Source organism: Mixophyes fleayi, chromosome 12 (assembly GCF_038048845.1).
Source record: "Mixophyes fleayi isolate aMixFle1 chromosome 12, aMixFle1.hap1, whole genome shotgun sequence".
Classification (NCBI taxonomy): Eukaryota; Metazoa; Chordata; class Amphibia; order Anura; family Limnodynastidae; genus Mixophyes; species Mixophyes fleayi.
The window spans coordinates 74,172,719-74,193,131 of NC_134413.1; the positions used below are offsets into that span (position 1 = coordinate 74,172,719).

At 45.3% G+C, this 20,413-nt stretch overlaps 2 protein-coding genes across 2 annotated transcripts; both read left to right on the plus strand.

Moving 5' to 3' along the window:
- Positions 1-5,988: 5,988 nt before the first annotated feature.
- LOC142108370 (gastrula zinc finger protein XlCGF53.1-like) lies at positions 5,989-16,011 on the plus strand. Its single transcript, XM_075191995.1, has 6 exons — positions 5,989-6,133; positions 10,267-10,424; positions 15,319-15,483; positions 15,563-15,662; positions 15,749-15,846; positions 15,991-16,011. Exons 2-6 carry the CDS (start codon positions 10,356-10,358, stop codon positions 16,009-16,011), a joined length of 453 nt encoding a protein of 150 aa, XP_075048096.1. The 5' UTR covers positions 5,989-6,133; positions 10,267-10,355.
- Positions 15,987-19,515, plus strand: LOC142109116 (uncharacterized). Its single transcript, XM_075193165.1, has 2 exons — positions 15,987-16,086; positions 17,819-19,515. The coding sequence occupies exons 1-2, from the start codon at positions 16,032-16,034 to the stop codon at positions 18,793-18,795; spliced, it is 1,032 nt and encodes a 343-aa protein (XP_075049266.1). The 5' UTR covers positions 15,987-16,031; the 3' UTR covers positions 18,796-19,515.
- The last annotated feature ends 898 nt before the right edge of the window (positions 19,516-20,413 follow it).

Sequence of the window (20,413 nt, forward strand, 5' to 3'; positions counted from 1 at the left end):
GAATGAATTCAAATGTTTTCCCTCTAGCTATATAAATATATATATATATATATATATATATATATATATATATATATATATATATACTGTGGGAAGTAAATGTACAATAATTAAATAATTGCAAAAAAGGGAGAGGGAGCTGGTTTTGTAACTTCAAGATTGCTAACTGTGCATTATATACAGGCATTTATGAAAACGCCAAGTAGCTGTGTAGAAAAGGTGGTGTTACTGATAGCAACCAATCAAATCCTCACTGTCACTTTTCTTCTACAGGTTACAACATGAGAGGAAAGATGTGATTGGTTGCTATGGGCAATACCAGCTTTTCTTGCAGTTACCCTGTCGACGTATTCATAAAATGTCCTCCATCGTGGGTGAGTGCCTGTGATAATGAAAGATAAGGTAACTTTGCCTCAGGTGGCGTTTTTAGGTGCTATTGTAGAGGCGGCTGTCCACAGAGGGGGGCTGTGGCATACCGAATAAACACAATTGGTGACTATCCCCTTCAATTCTACAAATCGTGTGAATTCTAGGAAAATGTGAAATCTATGTGACTTTGATTTAAGCCAATAAGTCAAAATGGTATATTTTTTTGCCCCCCACCTTCCCCCTGCAGACATTGTCACTCACCCCCCCTTCCCCCTGCATACATTGTCACTCACCCCCCCTTCCCCCTGCATACATTGTCACTCACCCCCCCCTTCCCCCTGCATACATTGTCACTCACCCCGCCTTCCCCCTGCATACATTGTCACTCACCCCCCCCCTTTCCCATGCATATATTGTCACTCACCCCCCTTCCCCCTGCATACATTGTCACTCACCCCCCTTCCCCCTGCATACATTGTCACTCACCCCCCCCCCCTTTCCCATGCATATATTGTCACTCACCCCCCTTCCCCCTGCATACATTGTCACTCACCCCCCTTTCCCATGCATACATTGTCACTCACCCCCCCTTCCCCCTGCATACATTGTCACTCACCCCCCCCCCCTTTCCCATGCATATATTGTCACTCACCCCCCTTCCCCCTGCATACATTGTCACTCACCCCCCTTTCACATGCATACATTGTCACTCACCCCCCCCTTTCCCATGCATACATTGTCACTCACCCCCCCCCCTTTCCCATGCATACATTGTCACTCATCCCCCCTTTCCCATGCATACATTGTCACTCACCCCCCTTTCCCATGCATACATTGTCACTCACCCCCCTTTCCCATGCATACATTGTCACTCACCCCCCTTTCCTATGCATACATTGTCACTCACCCCCCTTTCCCATGCATACATTGTCACTCACCCCCCCCCCTTTCCCATGCATACATTGTCACTCATCCCCCCTTTCCCATGCATACATTGTCACTCACCCCCCTTTCCCATGCATACATTGTCACTCACCCCCCCCCTTTCCCATGCATACATTGTCACTCACCCCCCTTTCACATGCATACATTGTCACTCATCCCCCCTTTCACATGCATACATTGTCACTCACCCCCCCCTTTCCCATGCATACATTGTCACTCACCCCCCCCCCTTTCCCATGCATACATTGTCACTCATCCCCCCTTTCCCATGCATACATTGTCACTCACCCCCCTTTCCCATGCATACATTGTCACTCACCCCCCTTTCCCATGCATACATTGTCACTCACCCCCCCCTTTCCCATTCATACATTGTCACTCACCCCCCTTTCACATGCATACATTGTCACTCATCCCCCCTTTCACATGCATACATTGTCACTCATCCCCCCTTTCCCATGCATGCATACATTGTCTTACCCCCCTTTCCCATGCATACATTGTCACTCACCCCCCTTTCCCATGCATACATTGTCACTCACCCCCCTTTCCCATGCATACATTGTCACTAACCCCGCCCCCCTTCCCATGCATACATTGTCACTCATCCCCCCTTTCCCATGCATACATTGCCACTCATCCCCCCTTTCCCATGCATGCATACATTGTCACTCACCCCCCTTTCACATGCATACATTGTCCCTCAACCCCCCTTTCCCATGCATACATTGTCACTCACCCCCCCCCCTTTCCCATGCATACATTGTCACTCATCCCCCCTTTCCCATGCATACATTGTCACTCACCCCCCCCCTTTCCCATGCATACATTGTCACTCACCCCCCCCCTTTCCCATGCATACATTGTCACTCATCCCCCCTTTCCCATGCATACATTGTCACTCAACCCCCCTTCCCCCTGCATACATTGTCACTCACCCCCCCCTTCCCCCTGCATACATTGTCACTCACCCCCCCCTTTCCCATGCATATATTGTCACTCACCCCCCTTCCCCCTGCATACATTGTCACTCACCCCCCTTTCCTATGCATACATTGTCACTCACCCCCCTTTCCCATGCATACATTGTCACTCACCCCCCCCTTTCCCATGCATACATTGTCACTCACCCCCCTTTCACATGCATACATTGTCACTCATCCCCCCTTTCCCATGCATACATTGTCACTCACCCCCCTTTCCCATGCATACATTGTCACTCACCCCCCTTTCCCATGCATACATTGTCACTCACCCCCCTTTCACATGCATACATTGTCACTCATCCCCCCTTTCACATGCATACATTGTCACTCATCCCCCCTTTCCCATGCATGCATACATTGTCTCACCCCCCTTTCCCATGCATACATTGTCACTCACCCCCCTTTCCCATGCATACATTGTCACTCACCCCGCCCCCCTTCCCATGCATACATTGTCACTCATCCCCCCTTTCCCATGCATACATTGCCACTCATCCCCCCCTTTCCCATGCATGCATACATTGTCACTCACCCCCCTTTCACATGCATACATTGTCACTCACCCCCCCTTTCCCATGCATATATTGTCACTCACCCCCCCCCCTTTCCCATGCATACATTGTCACTCACCCCCCCCTTTCCCATGCATACATTGTCACTCATCCCCCCTTTCCCATGCATACATTGTCACTCACCCCCCCCCCCCTTCCCCCTGCAGACATTGTCTTCCCCCTGCAGACATCACTTCTCCTGTGCAGGACAGCCCCCCTCCGCAGTACCTGTCACTATCCCCTGGACGGATTACAAAGAAAAACAGTGCACCAACTTACCGAAGGCTCCTGGGCGGCTGCGTCGGCGCGATGTGACGTCATCGCGCGGAAGTTTTATAAAAAATAAATAAATAAAAATAAATAAATAAAAAATTGCGGGACTGGGAGCGCAGGGACCGTACCGGCCCATACAGCCATCGGCCCTTCTGGCAAATGCCAGAAGTGCCAGATGGCCAGTCCGGCCCTGTTGCCTACTCTCCCGGGAATGTCTGGGAGACTCACAAATTTTTGGGAGTTCTCCCGGACTCCCGAGAGAGCAGACAAAAATCCCGGATCCAGCTGTCACCTATGGTGGGGGCGGGGCTAATCGCGCAATCGTGGCCCCGCCCCTTCTGTGATTATCTTAAATTGGCAGGGGCGGAGCCTAACGGTGCACCGTGCATGGCCACGCCCCCCTCGGCGGACCCCCTCCCGGACAGCTGCCTTCAAAAGTAGGCAAGTATGATTATATCCTGCTTTCCTAAGATACGAGATCTATTTTTTTTTTTTGCTGGAAGGATATCCTTATGTCTATCCCAAGCCTGTTTAAATTGCTCTACTGTATTATCCTCTACCACCTCTGATGGGAGGTTATTCCACTTATCTACTACCCTTTCTGTGAAGTAGTTTTCCTCACATTTCCTCTGAACCTACTTCCCCCCAGTGTCAGTTCATGTCCTCGTAGTCTAATACTTCTCTTACTTTACACCATCCCGCCAATACACCACCGGGTCGCCGCCTTTGCCACCATTGCTGGGTAGTTGGGGAAGGCCTAGCATATATGAAGCGCTAAGTATGTCTCTGGGGAACATGGCATGTAAATACCCCCTGTGACATGACCATATACCCTATGTCGCATTGTCACACCCTTTTTGTGTGTGCAACTCCACTTTGTGGCAGACCTAGACTTATTTTAGGAGGTGGTGGGGGGTGAGCATAGCCACACCCCTCATGCACTCTGATTGGTGGTCCTCGCCCCCTCCTTCGTTTTGACTGTCCCTCTCGGCCGCCATGTAAAGGTATCGCCCCCCTCTGGATCCGCCACTGCACTAAACTAAATATACAGGGGCTCATGTAGAGCTGCGACTCGAATGTTAGTAGGAACAGATGCATCCACGAAAAACACATGTGCATACGTTCAGCCGGAGCTCTACAACATTAACATATGCGCATAGGTTTACGTCAACAGCAAGTGTAGCATGGGGAAACATAGGGAAATGACTTGACGGTGTTAGCAGTAAATGCTAAAATCATACCTGCCAACATTCTGACTCTGTCCTCCGGGAGAACAGGTCATGCGACAGGGTTAGGAGGGGGCGTGGTGACGTCTTTGTGTCACCATAGCTCCGTCCCCACTATAAAATGCCGAAATTCACAGCAATGAATAGCTTAAGCCCAACCCCCGATATTCAATGCCGTGAATCTAAGATCTGGGAGGTTTGCCTACTCTTCCAGTAATCCCGGAGGACTGCCCGAAATTCGGAAGCCTCCCGGAAATTCCTGGATAGTAGGCTAAAATCACTGCCCTAATCATTACCCTCCTTGTACACAATATAATCATACAATAAATTGTCAAATACACAAGTCATATTTACTATATACAATATAATTAAATAAAAACACAAATGCAAATTAAATTCAATTAAATTAAGTGAAATGAAATATAAACTTCTGTTATTTTCCCATATAAAAATCCTTTCTGGCTGCAGTCCAAATGGAGATGATGAGAAAGTCATGTGAATAGACGACAGCAGCCTCATGTAATTTAGCAGCCACACTAATGAATGAAGTACTATCTAGTACAGGTGTAGGCAACCTGCAGCCCTCCAGGTGTTTGTGAAACTACAAGTCCCAGCATGCTTTGCCAGTAGATAACCAGCAGATCGGTGGCAAGGCATGCTGGGATTTGTAGTTTCACAAACACCTGGAGAGCCGCAGGTTGCGTACCCCTGATCTAGTAGCTATATCATACAGCCCCTGCAGCATATGAGATTATAATGACTCACTCTTTTCTACACACTTTAATGGCTCTGGCGCCATCTAGTGTCACAGAGCTGCAAGTGATCCACAGAATGTACAGCTGTTAAGACCTAAAATGCAGTTTATATTATAAAATAAGTAATAAAAAAAAGTCAGACAGTGATTCTTCTAACTCTCAAATATTGACCGGCTCAGAAAGTGTTTTCAGCGACCAACACCATTTTGTGCTTACACTTACTAAAACCTATCTTAAAATAGCCTTTATACATCCAGTCTTCTGAACATCCACATATCCCCCTCTCACAGGTCAACACAATGCTGGAATCCCCTCATATATTGGGGGGAAAATACAGAGTACAACCACCTGGAGCAGGTGAAAAACATCTACAGGCGGATCCCTGGACCTGATAATCCACATAGTTTATTTTATGTGGTTACACCAAGGGCTTCTAAGAGGAAAACAAATACTTTACTCTGGAAGGGGAGAAACTCCCATGTTTAAAAATGACTACACTATATGGTTATTTCCCCCATGTGTGTTTTTATGCAACAAGAATCTGCCAGACACCTTGGATGACCTCTAGAGCGTGTTCAGATAAGCAAATTCCAAGTATCTTTATAGTACACTAATCTTGTACAAATATATTCCTGCAAGACATTTATCTAGCACAGTGATGGCTAACCTGTGACACTCCAGGAAACTACAAGTCCCAGCATGTTCTGCCAGCTATCAGCTAGTTATCTACTGGCAAAGCATGCCGGGACTTGTAGTTTCACAACACCTGGAGTGTCACAGGTTAGCTCTCGCTGATCTAGCACGTAACAATTATTTACTAGAGTACAACAGTATGTTAGTGTATTGTCCTTAATGCAGAATAGCGGCGGCCATTTTCCCTTAGTCTCCCACACACAATATTGGTGTTACAGATAACGAACTAGTGACGCTGCACAGGGGGCGTGGTCACATGGTCTCTCAGACGCCATGTTAGTACCTGGAGAGCTGCCATCAATCATCTATAAGGAACATCTACATCCGGGACCTGTGTAAGTCGGAGGTAATTTCTTCCTATAATAATATATTACTCCTTCTGCACCAGACAGCGGGAATTACCTCCATAGAGGCCATTACCCCCTGTTTATGTGCAGCCTCCCAGCGATCAGGACTTCATACATGTGGTGTGAGCTCCCGCATCAGCTGCTGCATAATCCTCATTGGGCTCCGTGCTGCAGTCAGCAGAGGGCTGTTAGTAATAGCAGAGCTGGTTATTGTAATGGCAGAGCTGTGAGAGACTGGATATCCACACCAGCTACACCCCATACACCACAGAGGGGCTCACACACCATGACTAGCCCAAATCCCCCTCCTTCCACCCCTCCATTACCCCACAGCCCCCCCCCCCTACTATCACCTCCTACCCAACCACCCCCACGCCAAGTACCACTAACATTATTATTAATTTATTATTATTACCATTTATTTATATAGCGCCACTAATTCCGCAGCGCTGTACAGAGAACTCACTCACATCAGTCCCTGCCCCATTGGGGCTTACAGTTTAAATTCCCTAATATACACACACAGACTAGGGCAGTGGTTCCCAAACTTTCTCAGTTCGAGGCACCCTTAGGGTCACCATCATTTTTCCAAGGCACCCCATAGCCAAAATAATTACCAGGTAGTCCCGTTTTTTAAGTGGTTGGGTCAAAATGACGTAAGATTTATTTAGACCCCTTCACATTGTGCCCTTTCATCATATTACTGCGCTCCTTCACCATATCACTCTGTATCACACACTGAGTCCCCCTCCCCTCCTTCAGCGTCTCTGCCTGTGTCCTCCTCCTTTAGCGTCTTTCTCTCTCTGTGTCCCCCTCCCCTCCAGCGTCTCTCTCTTCATGTGTCCCCCTCCTTCAGCGTCTCTCTCTCTCTGTGTCCCCCTCCCCTCCTTCAGCATCTCTCTCTCTCTCTGTCCCCCTCCTCTCCTTCAGCGTCTCTCTTCATGTGTCCCCCTCCTTCAGCGTCTCTCTCTCTCTCTCTGTGTCCCCCTCCCCTCCTTCAGCATCTCTCTCTCTGTGTCCCCCTCCCCTCCTTCAGCATCTCTCTCTCTGTGTCCCCCTCCTTCAGCGTCTCTCTCTCTCTGTGTCCCCCTCTTTCAGCATCTCTCTCTCTCTGTGTCCCCCTCCCCTCCTTCAGCGTCTCTCCCTGTGTCTCCCTCTTTCAGCGTCTCTCTCTCTCTCTTTGTCCCCCTCCCCTCCTTCAGCGTCTCTCCCTGTGTCCCCCTCCTTCCGCGTGTCTCTCTCTCTGTCCCCCTCCCCTCCTTCAGCGTCTCTCTCCCTGTGCCCCCCCCTCCCCTCCACCGGAACTTGCACATGACAATATAAACTGTTGCACGGTCATTTCAGGTTTTTTTTATATAGCAGACACAGTTGAATTTAGCACCGTACAGAAGCCTGGTGATGATGCAAGGATTGACTGAAAAGGAGAACGGAGAGGGTCAACAGGCAGCAAAGGAAAGAGAATAGAGTTCAAGCATAGAGATTGAAGTGTAAATGACTGAGTATAGGGTTGTTGGAGCAAGAGAATAATAGTGAGTGAAAACAGGATAGTAAATAGAGTTAATGTGTAGAGAGGGGTTATTTCTTGATTCAGTCAGGAGGGAGAGATATTGGAGGTAGCATTGACAGACAGCGCTGTGGTGGGAAAGAATAAGATGGAAGGGAGGTAATGAAAGGCCTGGCATCCAAGATAGTTAATAAGTGTCAGCATGCACTGACAGCCTATGAGTGTTTTCCATGCTGGTGCTTGTAGTACTACAAGCGCCATCAAATTCATGGGCGCCAGTGCTTACTATCATTTGTAGTGTCACTGGTGTCCTCCCAGGCCTCCTCATCTGGTGGTGGGGCGACAAGATCCCTCTCCCACTCCGCCTCGTACTGGGTTCACATAGGTTGGGCAGTGCCAAGTGGAATGACATCAATCTGGAATCTCATTCACTTGCATGTGGGCTGGGGTCTGAAAATGCTTTCAAATGGAGTGAGGTCGCAAAGCGTGTGGGTTGGAGGTAGGGAGTACAAGAAATTTGAAGGTATTCAAATGCGTTTAGAATGTGAGAGAGTGACTCTTTTAGAGGTCAGCAAGGGACAGCCACCTCTGATTGAAGTCAGTGGGAAATTTAAGGTCAGCTTAGAGGTCGTTAGTAAACTTGGCCATAGATGTCCCCAGCCGGAAAGCAGAATTACCCCAGAGACAATTCATAGGGAGGTGATGTTCAGTTTCAACAAATATGAGTCCCAGAGTTTAGTTGAGAATTTTAAAGTTGGTAGCAGATTTGGAAGCCTTTGCTAAACGTGGGGTCAGGTCAGGCCAGTTTAGGTAGCCGGATTCGATGTCTAGCGAGGAGGATGTGCCTCTGTGGGCATACGATTCAGCCACTTCGGAAATGTTTAAAAGCCAGATAGTACTTTATTTTATCCACTTTCTCCTCTAGTGATAGGTTCCTTCAGGATGTTGGCCTCTTGTTCCAGATGATATGAACATAGGCTTTATGGACGTTGTTTAGCAGGGAGAGGGGAACCACCATTTAGGGCTAATACTAATTTTGACTCTTGTGATCCTGCCCAACCAGTAGATGATGAAATACCTCCAGGAGGCCACATCTGCCTTCAATTTTGAGAAGGACACTTTATGCTTACTCAAGTCCCAGAGGCCCATTCCGCCTTGGGCAGATGTTGTGGAGTCATTTTTGGGGGTCTTTGGGGTAGGTGATCTTTCTCTGTTGCAATTTCCAATTTAAGAAGGAGGTCTTGGGCCTCGATGGGAGATCTGGGTGTGTACATCCCGTATTTGATGTTATGTTGCCTTAGTAGGGTGATGAAGGCTTTGAAATCTTTTTGAAAGGATGGTATCCAGTGATGTGATTACAACTCCTGTACCTTGTTTCTAGGTTTGGGTTATTAAACACTGTCGGCCTCATTCATTACGGAACACAAAACAAACTTAATGTGCGGTTTTTAAAAATGCATTTTTACGGTAACTCTTGATTGCAAACACATGTTCTAGCAGCAAACATATGTGACCATCATCACTATCACTGTGCACTTACACCTGCCCTGCAGCTGGTGCAAATGGTGCGACTGAAAGACACGTATCTTAGAGATGCCCAAAGCTTGAATGAGACTTCCTTCTGTGTTCCACCTATGAAAACTTAGGTTACCTGAAGTGTCCTTGTGATCAATGATGAATTAGTTGTACTTGTGTTCACTGGTGAATAGTCCATTTCTGGGCAGGCGCGGTGCAAGTTAATGCAAAATACGGCACATATCAGCATTTACATTCCTTAATGAATCAGCCCCTTGGCTTTTATAGTGGTTATATTGGAATATAGAGCCCTGTTTCTGGCTTTGTTGTCAAGATAATCTTTGGGTCAGGGCTAAGTGGATGAAACCAACCGGTTGTGTACCCCTCTGGGGGGACCGTTCTACCACTGTGCCTCACAAAACAGTCAGTTTGTAATGACGAGTAAATAACAATATAAGGTCTTTATAATGTGTTCAGGTTAATTTATATATGATTAGTTGCATAACGCAACAGCCAAGCTCCTTAAACAGATGATGCAGCCACAGTACATAAGAATGATGTTAGGTTCAGTATAACTATCTGCAATGTTCATGGATTAGTCTACTTAGAGATTATACACAAATGTCTTAGTATCTTTACCGTTTATCTCTGAAGTTAGTCACAATGTCAATTAACACACTTTGTTTTGGTGCCATGTTGTTGACGCGCTTAATGTCCGTGGTGGGGGAGTGCTAGCTCCCGTTGTCCTGTGAACTCCAGATCCTTAGTTAAGCTGCCTCCAGGCTTATCTGCTGGTGTTTCCACCTCTACATGCTACACAGATTATGCGACATGCACTTACTGTACTTGACCTGCGCGTGCATTCCCCCCTTCCCTTCCTTGCTCAGCCTATCTAAGCGTACAGGATGGTAAGTATAAGATGTCTCACTCTACATAGGGACTTACTCTTACACATATTTGTGTGCATATGAGGTACAGAAATACGTATTTTACACAAAGAAATGCACCAAAAAAACCAACTCTACATGAGGCCCTCAGTGCTTCTAATTATGTGAAATGTCTGTTCTGTGATGTTTATAATTATTGTTATATTTATTCCTAGACAGCTGAGCTGTGAGAAATCAGAGGATCTTTTACTAGAAGTCAAATGAAGGTGAAACCTGTTCTGTATCATTCACTGATTCCCTGAGGATGGACAAGGACAGGAGTGAGAGGATATTAAATCTCACCCTGGAGATCATCTACCTGCTGACTGGAGAGGTGAGGGATTCTGGGAATGTTATAGTGACATCATACCTAATGTTATAAATAAAACGGGGACATGACTGGAGAGGTGAGGAATTCTGGGAATGTTACAGTGACATCATACCTAATGTTATAAATAAAACGGGGACATGACTGGAGAGGTGAGGGATTCTGGGAATGTTACAGTGACATCATACCTAATGTTATAAATAAAACGGGGACATGACTGGAGAGGTGAGGGATTCTGGGAATGTTACAGTGACATCATACCTAATGTTATAAATAAAACGGGGACATGACTGGAGAGGTGAGGGATTCTGGGAATGTCACAGTGACATCATACCTAATGTTATAAATAAAACGGGGACATGACTGGAGAGGTGAGGGATTCTGGGAATGTCACAGTGACATCATACCTAATGTTATAAATAAAACGGGGACATGACTGGAGAGGTGAGGGATTCTGGGAATGTCACAGTGACATCATACCTAATGTTATAAATAAAACGGGGACATGACTGGAGAGGTGAGGGATTCTGGGAATGTCACAGTGACATCATACCTAATGTTATAAATACAACGGGGACATGACTGGAGAGGTGAGGGATTCTGGGAATGTTACAGTGACATCATACCTAATGTTATAAATAAAACGGGGACATGACTGGAGAGGTAGGGATTCTGGGAATGTTACAGTGACATCATACCTAATGTTATAAATACAACGGGGACATGACTGGAGAGGTGAGGGATTCTGGGAATGTTACAGTGACATCATACCTAATGTTATAAATAAAACGGGGACATGACTGGAGAGGTAGGGATTCTGGGAATGTTACAGTGACATCATACCTAATGTTATAAATACAACGGGGACATGACTGCAGAGGTGAGGGATTCTGGGAATGTTACAGTGACATCATACCTAATGTTATAAATAAAACGGGGACATGACTGGAGAGGTGAGGGATTCTGGGAATGTTACAGTGACATCATACCTAATGTTATAAATAAAACGGGGACATGACTGGAGAGGTAGGGATTCTGGGAATGTTACAGTGACATCATACCTAATGTTATAAATAAAACGGGGACATGACTGGAGAGGTGAGGGATTCTGGGAATGTCACAGTGACATCATACCTAATGTTATAAATACAACGGGGACATGACTGGAGAGGTGAGGGATTCTGGGAATGTTACAGTGACATCATACCTAATGTTATAAATAAAACGGGGACATGACTGGAGAGGTAGGGATTCTGGGAATGTTACAGTGACATCATACCTAATGTTATAAATACAACGGGGACATGACTGGAGAGGTGAGGGATTCTGGGAATGTTACAGTGACATCATACCTAATGTTATAAATAAAACGGGGACATGACTGGAGAGGTAGGGATTCTGGGAATGTTACAGTGACATCATACCTAATGTTATAAATACAACGGGGACATGACTGGAGAGGTGAGGGATTCTGGGAATGTTACAGTGACATCATACCTAATGTTATAAATACAACGGGGACATGACTGCAGAGGTGAGGGATTCTGGGAATGTTACAGTGACATCATACCTAATGTTATAAATAAAACGGGGACATGACTGGAGAGGTGAGGGATTCTGGGAATGTTACAGTGACATCATACCTAATGTTATAAATAAAACGGGGACATGACTGGAGAGGTGAGGGATTCTGGGAATGTCACAGTGACATCATACCTAATGTTATAAATAAAACGGGGACATGACTGGAGAGGTGAGGGATTCTGGGAATGTCACAGTGACATCATAGCTAATGTTATAAATAAAACGGGGACATGACTGGAGAGGTGAGGGATTCTGGGAATGTCACAGTGACATCATAGCTAATGTTATAAATAAAACGGGGACATGACTGGAGAGGTAGGGATTCTGGGAATGTTACAGTGACATCATACCTAATGTTATAAATAAAACGGGGACATGACTGGAGAGGTGAGGGATTCTGGGAATGTTACAGTGACATCATACCTAATGTTATAAATAAAACGGGGACATGACTGGAGAGGTGAGGGATTCTGGGAATGTTACAGTGACATCATACCTACTGTTATAAATAAAACGGGGACATGACTGGAGAGGTGAGGGATTCTGGGAATGTCACAGTGACATCATACCTAATGTTATAAATAAAACGGGGACATGACTGGAGAGGTGAGGGATTCTGGGAATGTTACAGTGACATCATACCTAATGTTATAAATAAAACGGGGACATGACTGGAGAGGTAGGGATTCTGGGCAGGGATGGGTTGGGAACTTAAAGTGGCCCTGGGAAAAATTCTGAAAGTGGCCTCATGTATTAGGGACCAATAAATGGTAGGCGGGGCCAATAGTAGGCTGAGTTAGCACACCGTTAGCCCTAGCCACATTGATTTAGGCAAGACAAAAGCAATACGCAATGGTAGGTGGAGTCCTGTCACACATGGCAGCGCTAACACACAAACCATTGCACTGGTAGGCGGAGCTACCACAAGCAGTCAGCACACCAGTGGATGGAGGACACACATTGGTTATGTAAGTGGAGCAGCTGAATCCAGCAGCAGGGAGTTCCCGGGTTTAGCATTCATTTATTAGTAGTTGGGTCTACCAAAGGTTTAGAAGTCTCCCTAAAAGTATAAATTAAAGCATTAAACAGATTGCCTCTGCCCATCTGTACGCAAATCTTTAGGGTGTCCCAACCATGGTAGCGTGTGCCCTTCCACCCTCCCAAAGCCCTCTACCCCACCAAGTGCCCTCTGTACCTCTTCTTGGGGTTTGGGTGGGATTTTAAAGATAAATAACACATACTTTTAAATAAAACTGATTACTTGTAACCACACTAGCATGAACAATGAAAAAAATATATATATTTTTTAATTAAATGAAAATACTCCCATGGATGCACCATACAAAATGTATTGCAAGGTTTATAACTGTTCTACATGATCATTTGACCGCTATGCATTGCAGAGAGCATTCTTGTGTCTGCCCTACAATGCCGAAAGCATGCTTGTGTCCGCCACATAATGCCGAGAGCATGCTTGTGTCTGCCATATAATGCCGAGAGCATTCTTGTGTCCGCCATACAATGCCGAGAGCATGCTTGTGTCCGCCACACAATGCCGAGAGCATGCTTGTGTCTGCCATATAATGCCGAGAGCATTCTTGTGTCCGCCACACAATGCCGAGAGCATGCTTGTGTCCGCCATACAATGCCGAGAGCATTCTTGTGTCCACCATAAAATGCCGAGAGCATGCTTGTGTCCGCCATATAATGCAGAGAGCATCCTTGTGTCCGCCATACAATGCCGAGAGCATGCTTTTGTCCGCCATACAATGCCGAGAGCATGCTTGTGTCCGCCATACAATGCCGAGAGCATGCTTGTGTCCGCCATAAAATGCCGAGAGCATGCTTGTGTCCGCCATATAATGCAGAGAGCATGCTTGTGTCCGCCATACAATGCCGAGAGCATCCTTGTGTCCGCCATACAATGCCGAGAGCATCCTTGTGTCCGCCATACAATGCCGAGAGCATCCTTGTGTCCGCCATACAATGCAGAGTGTCTGTCCCTGTGTGTTTGCGCCCGGAGTGTCTGTCCCTGAGTGTTTGCGCCCGGAGTGTCTGTCCTTGTGTGTTTGCGCCCGGAGTGTCTGTCCCTGTGTATGTATCCCATTGTCTGTACCAGTGTATATGTGCTCAGTGTGTCTGTCCCTGTATGTGTGTGCCCAGTACTGAACAAGTGTATGCATGCCCAGTGTCTATCCGTATATGCGTGCCCAGTGTCTAGCCGTATATGCGTGCCCAGTGTCTAGCCGTATATGCGTGCCCAGTGTCTAGCCGTATATGCGTGCCCAGTGTCTAGCCGTATATGCGTGCCCAGTGTCTAGCCGTATATGCGTGCCCAGTGTCTAGCAGTGTATGCGTGCCCAGTGTCTAGCCGTATATGCGTGCCCAGTGTCTAGCAGTGTATGCGTGCCCAGTACTGAACAAGTGTATGCGTGCCCAGTGTCTAGCAGTGTATGCGTGCCCAGTACTGAACAAGTGTATGCGTGCCCAGTGTCTAGCCGTATATGCGTGCCCAGTGTCTAGCAGTGTATGCGTGCCCAGTGTCTAGCCGTATATGCGTGCCCAGTGTCTAGCCGTATATATGTGTGCCCAGTACTGAACCAGTGTATGCGTGCCCAGTGTCTAGCAGTGTATGCGTCCCCAGTGTGTGTTGGTCTAGTGTGTGTACCTGTAGTTTCTGAAATATTACTTGCCATAGGATGTCCAGGAAGATCACAGCGTGGCCTCAGTGCATATGAAGTGGTCCCACCGCAGTATGTGTGGGGGAGGGGGAGGCCATAATAGAGGACGTAGGATGGTGTGCATTGTAGCAATAGGCTGCACAGCCCCTACTTTGAAAATGAGGCAACGGGGAGGGATTAAGGCAGAGCTTTATTAAAGAATTATCTCGGAGGCCACGGACCGGCCCAAAGAGCTACAAAATATAAATAAACAATTGTTATCTTCTTTATATCTGCACTTACCTCACCTACTATCTTCCATAGGTCGGCCATTCTGAGTCGCCTGTCTATTATTAACCCCCACTTTAAACTCATTTTGCTGGTTGCACTAATTTGTTCAAAGCAGAAGATGGATCCGTGGGGGCCGGCTGTAGATAGAGGACTCTGATAGGTGGGCTCACTGTCTGAAGCTGCAGGAGAAGTAAATGCTATATACACTTCACTTTCCTGTATTTGGGAAACAGTTACATAGAGGCTTTGGATCGTATTTATAAAATAGAACATTTTTGGTTGTTTTGCACAATTAACCAATAATAAAATTCTAAATAGATGGATCATTTCACTTCATTTATTTTGATGTCTCACTCAATACGCAGGATTACACAGTGACACCCAAGAGCCGCCCCCGTGTTTCAGGAGTATTGAGCACAACCCAGATCCCCATCACGGTGCCTGAACCTCAATCACTGATACGTGAAGAAATCAATGGCCAGAAGATCCTTGAATTGACCAAACAAATCGTTCAGCTGGTGACCGGAGAGGTGACTGCTGGGAATGGGACATAATACAGTAATATTAGGGCATGTGTCTGGATGATGACTGTGTCATTGTGTATGTCAGGTTCCTATACAGTGTCGGGATGAGTTGGAGAATTTAGAAGGGCCCAAGGGTCTGTACGAGGACGTGAAGATGGAGAATCCCCGGCCCCTCACATCACTAGGTAAGAGGAGACTTAAGGGCCATCTAGATACACACATTATCTGGTACTCATATATAAGCAATGTAATCAGTCAGTGTTTCCTGCAGATGGATCCAGTAACAAAAATACCCCAGAGAGATATCTCCGTCCTCTTTATTTACAAGATTGTACACAGGTAAATCTCATTATCCCACAGCAGTATCAGGTAGATTTTAGGATCTCACCAAATTCCAAAATTTCCTTTCATTATGTGATCTGTAAAAAAGTGGTGTGGATCTTCTACACACAGATTATTAATTATGATATTTTTGTATTATTTTGTGAACTATTTAGGGCGATGTCCTGACAGATATTAAAGTGGAAGTTATAGAAGGAAAGACAGAGACGGATATGAGGGGTGATCAGCAGTGTAAGGAGGAGGAAATCCCTACAGATATCAGCACAGGTGAGTAATACACACTTATTACAGAAAAGAGTCACATATTTTGCTTATTCAGACACTAAAACAATCTTTTACTCTACACCCTCCTCTGTCAGTAAAAACTAATGAAAAAAAAGTATTTGCCCAGTGGGTAGTCAGGAGCCATCAGTCCCTAGTAGACTTCTGCTCTCCTCCTCACATCATATCATTGTGTGCTCCCAGCCCACAGATCTGACCCTTCTCCTCCTCACATCATATCATTGTGTGCTCCCAGCCCAGAGATCTGACCAGTCTCCTCCTCACATCATATCATTGTGTGCTACCAGCCCAGAGATCTGACCAGTCTCCTCCTCACATCATATCATTGTGTGCTCCCAGCCCAGAGATCTAACCAGTCTCCTCCTCACATCATATCATTGTGTGCTACCAGCCCACAGATCTGACCAGTCTTCTCCTCACATCATATCATTGTGTGCTCCCAGCCCACAGATCTGACCAGTCTCCTCCTCACATCATATCATTGTGTGCTCCCAGCCCACAGATCTGACCAGTCTCCTCCTCACATCATATCATTGTGTGCTACTAGCCCAGAGATCTGACCAGTCTCCTACTCACATCATATCATTGTGTGCTACCAGCCCAGAGATCTAACCAGTCTCCCCCTCACATCATATCATTGTGTGCTCCCAGCCCACAGATCTGACCAGTCTCCTCCTCACATCATATCATTGTGTGCTACCAGCCCAGTGACTTGACCAGTCTCCTCCTCACATCATATAATTGTGTGCTACCAGCCCACAGATCTGACCAGTCTCCTCACATCATATCATTGTGTGCTCCCAGCCCAGAGATCTGACCAGTCTCCTCCTCACACTGTCTGGTTTATCTCATGGGACATCAGTCTGACTCCATGAAATTACACATGAATGTCCTGTACACTTCCTGCTGTGACATTATCCATAACCATCTCCCTGTATTACCACATGTGACATTACCATGAATATTTGATCCTCCGTTGTATATTATCACTGTAATACTAATGCAGAACATGAGATTATCTTCCTCCCTCTAAGATCACATACACCCCATCACAAACTTCTCTTCACACAATCTCCCCATTCTCACACATACACCCATCATTGCATAATAGTTTCTCTCCAATCTTTGTGCTTGGATGCTCTGGACAGTTGTTCTTTATTTTTCTGATCTGACTCTGTTCCATGCTTTGTTCTTATACTTTACTTTGTTCTATTGCCCATCTCTGCCCTACTCCATTGTCTTACTCTATTCTGATACTGTCCTGTTCTGTGCAAGGATGTGAGACCAAGAGTAGTGTAAACCCATATCCAGGACTCGCTGCTCATTTAACCTATCTGTACTCTACTTTTGAAGCTCCAGTGTTTGCGTGTGATGGCAGAGTCTAGTTAGACAATGAGGCTTCCTGGCTAATGAGTCTTCCTGTTGTAGGAGGCTGGCTGGGCTATGGGTATGCTTAGGAGATGTTACTCTCCAATGTCCACATTTTGGCTGGAATTGTCCAAGTTGGATGTAATTTACGTGTCACTGTGGCTGGGTTTATGCAATGTGCTTGTAATGCAGTTTTCTAATAGTGAAGAAATGTTTGTAGTTTACAAATTGAAATTAAACAGCTGGACATTTCAACTTACTCATAGTATGAAAATGTTGGTCTTTATAATATGTCAATCAATGTGAAATACAAAGTCTTATTTTCATACATTTATTTTATTTCCAACAGATGGATGCAAACACAGGAATATCTCAGAGGGAAAATTTATTTTTACTACAGATTTTGAAATAGAAGATGATAACATCACACATGGTTCCCCAGGAGGAAGCCCCACTACCCTAATTATACATCCAGATAAACCATCTGATGTCTCTAATCATGAGAAATGTTCTCCTGATAACATAGATATTGTTACACATAGTACAGCTCATACAGATGATAAAATATTTCTATGTCCTGAGGGTGGGAAATGCTTTGTGGTTAAGTCATCTCTTCATAAACATCAGATAAGTCACACAAGCGAGAAACTATTTCCATGTTCTGAATGTGGGAAATGTTTTACACGTAAATCAAATCTTGTTAAACATCAGAGAACTCACACAGGTGAGAAACTATTTCCTTGCTCGGAGTGTGAAAAATGGTTTATAAATAAACCAAACCTTATAAGACATCAGACAACTCACACAGGTGAGAAATCATTTACATGTTCTGAGTGTGGGAAATGTTTTGCAGAGAAATCAAATCTAGTTTTACATCAGAGAACTCACACAGGTGAGAAACCGTTTACATGTTCTGAGTGTGGGAAATGTTTTACACAGAAATCAAATCTTGATAAACATCAGAGAATTCACACAGGTGAGAAACCATTTCCATGTTCTGAATGTGGGAAATGTTTTATACATAAATCATCTCTTGTTAAACATCAGAGAAGTCACACAGGTGAGAAACCTTATAAATGTTCTGAATGTTGGAAATGTTTTGCACAAAAATTTAAACTTGTTGAACATCAGAGAACTCACACAGGTGAGAAACTATTTCCTTGCTCGGAGTGTGAAAAATGGTTTATAAATAAACCAAACCTTATAAGACATCAGAGAACTCACACAGGTGAGAAACCGTTTACATGTTCTGAGTGTGGGAAATGTTTTGCAGAGAAATCAAATCTTGTTAAACATCAGAGAAGTCACACAGGTGAGAAACCTTAAATGTTCTGAATGTTGGAAATGTTTTACACAGAAATTTAAACTTGTTGAACATCAAAAATTTCACACAAGACAAAAGCAATTGGAAATGAAACAAGTTTTCCGCAATTCTCCAAATATTGTGAAATCAGTTAACTGTTAATGTAAATTAAACAATTGATCCGTGTGTGTGTGTATATATAATACATATATATAGTCCAGTCGTCCACAATATTAATATCGCTGACAAGTGAAGTGAATAACAGTTATTATCTCGTTATAATGGCACCTGTTAAGTGGTGGGATATATTAGACAACAAGTCAACACTTAGTTTTTGAAGTTGATGTGTTGGAAGCAGGAAGAATGGGTATGCGTAAGGATCTGAGCGACTTTGACAAGAGTCAAATTGTGATGGCTAGATGACTGGGTCAGAGCATCTCCAAAACGACAGATCTTGTGGAGTGTTTGCGGTATGCAGTGGTTAGTACCTACCAAAAGTAGTCCAAGAAAGGACAACCGGTGAACCAACGACAGGGTCATGGGCACCCAAGCGCATGAGGAGCATAGGCTAGCCTGGCTGGTCCGATCCCATAGAAGAGTTACTATAGCACAAATTTCTGAAAAAGGTAATGCTGGCTATGATAGCAAGGTGTCAGAACACACAGTGGATCGAAGGTTGCTGCCTATGGGGCTGTGTAGCCACAGAACGGTTAGAGAGCTCATGATGATCCACCACCAAAAAATCCTACAATGGGCAAGTGAGCGCTAGAACTGGACCATGGAGCAATAGAAGAGGGTGGCCTTGTCTGATGAATCGCATTTTCTTTTACATCGTGGACGGCCAGGTGCGTGTGCATCGTTTAATATGGGGAAGAGAAGTCACCAGGATGTACAATGGGAAGAAGGCAAGCCGGTGGAGGCATTGTGATACTCTAGATTATAATCTACTGGGAAACATTGGGTCCTGGCATTCATGTGGGTGTTACTTTGACACATACCACCTACCTAAGCTTTGTTGCAGACCAAGTACACCCCTCCATGGCAGCGGTATTCCCTGAATGTAGTAACATGTTTCAAAAGGATAATGCACCCTGCCACATTGCAAAAAGTGTTCAGGAATGGGTTGAGGGACATGACAAAGAGTTCAAGGTGTTGACTTGGCCTCCAAATTCCCTAGATCTCAGTCCATTCGAGCATCTGTGGAATATGCTGTAAGAATAAGTCCAAGCCTTGGAAGCCCCACCTTACAACTTACAGTACTTAAAGGATCTGCTAACGTCTTGGTGCCACATACCACAGGACACCTTCACAGGTCTTGTGGAGTCCATGCCTCGCATGGTCAAAACAGTTTTGTTGGCACAAGGGGAGGGGGACCTACACAATATTAGGCAGGTGGTTTTAATGTTGTGGCTGTGTATATTGGTTATGTTGCCCTTATCTAATTTGCGAACGAGACAGGTGTGCATCACAATAAGCTAACTGGTGCCGTGCACGGAATTGTTATGGCTGCCACTTGTAAGAAATTGTTAAGCCACATATATGAGGTCTCTTAGATCCTCTGCCTCTGTTTCTGATATATTTTACAGGTAATGTGAGGCATTCCTAGGTGTTTACTTGGTGCAATCACGAACGATCTGCACT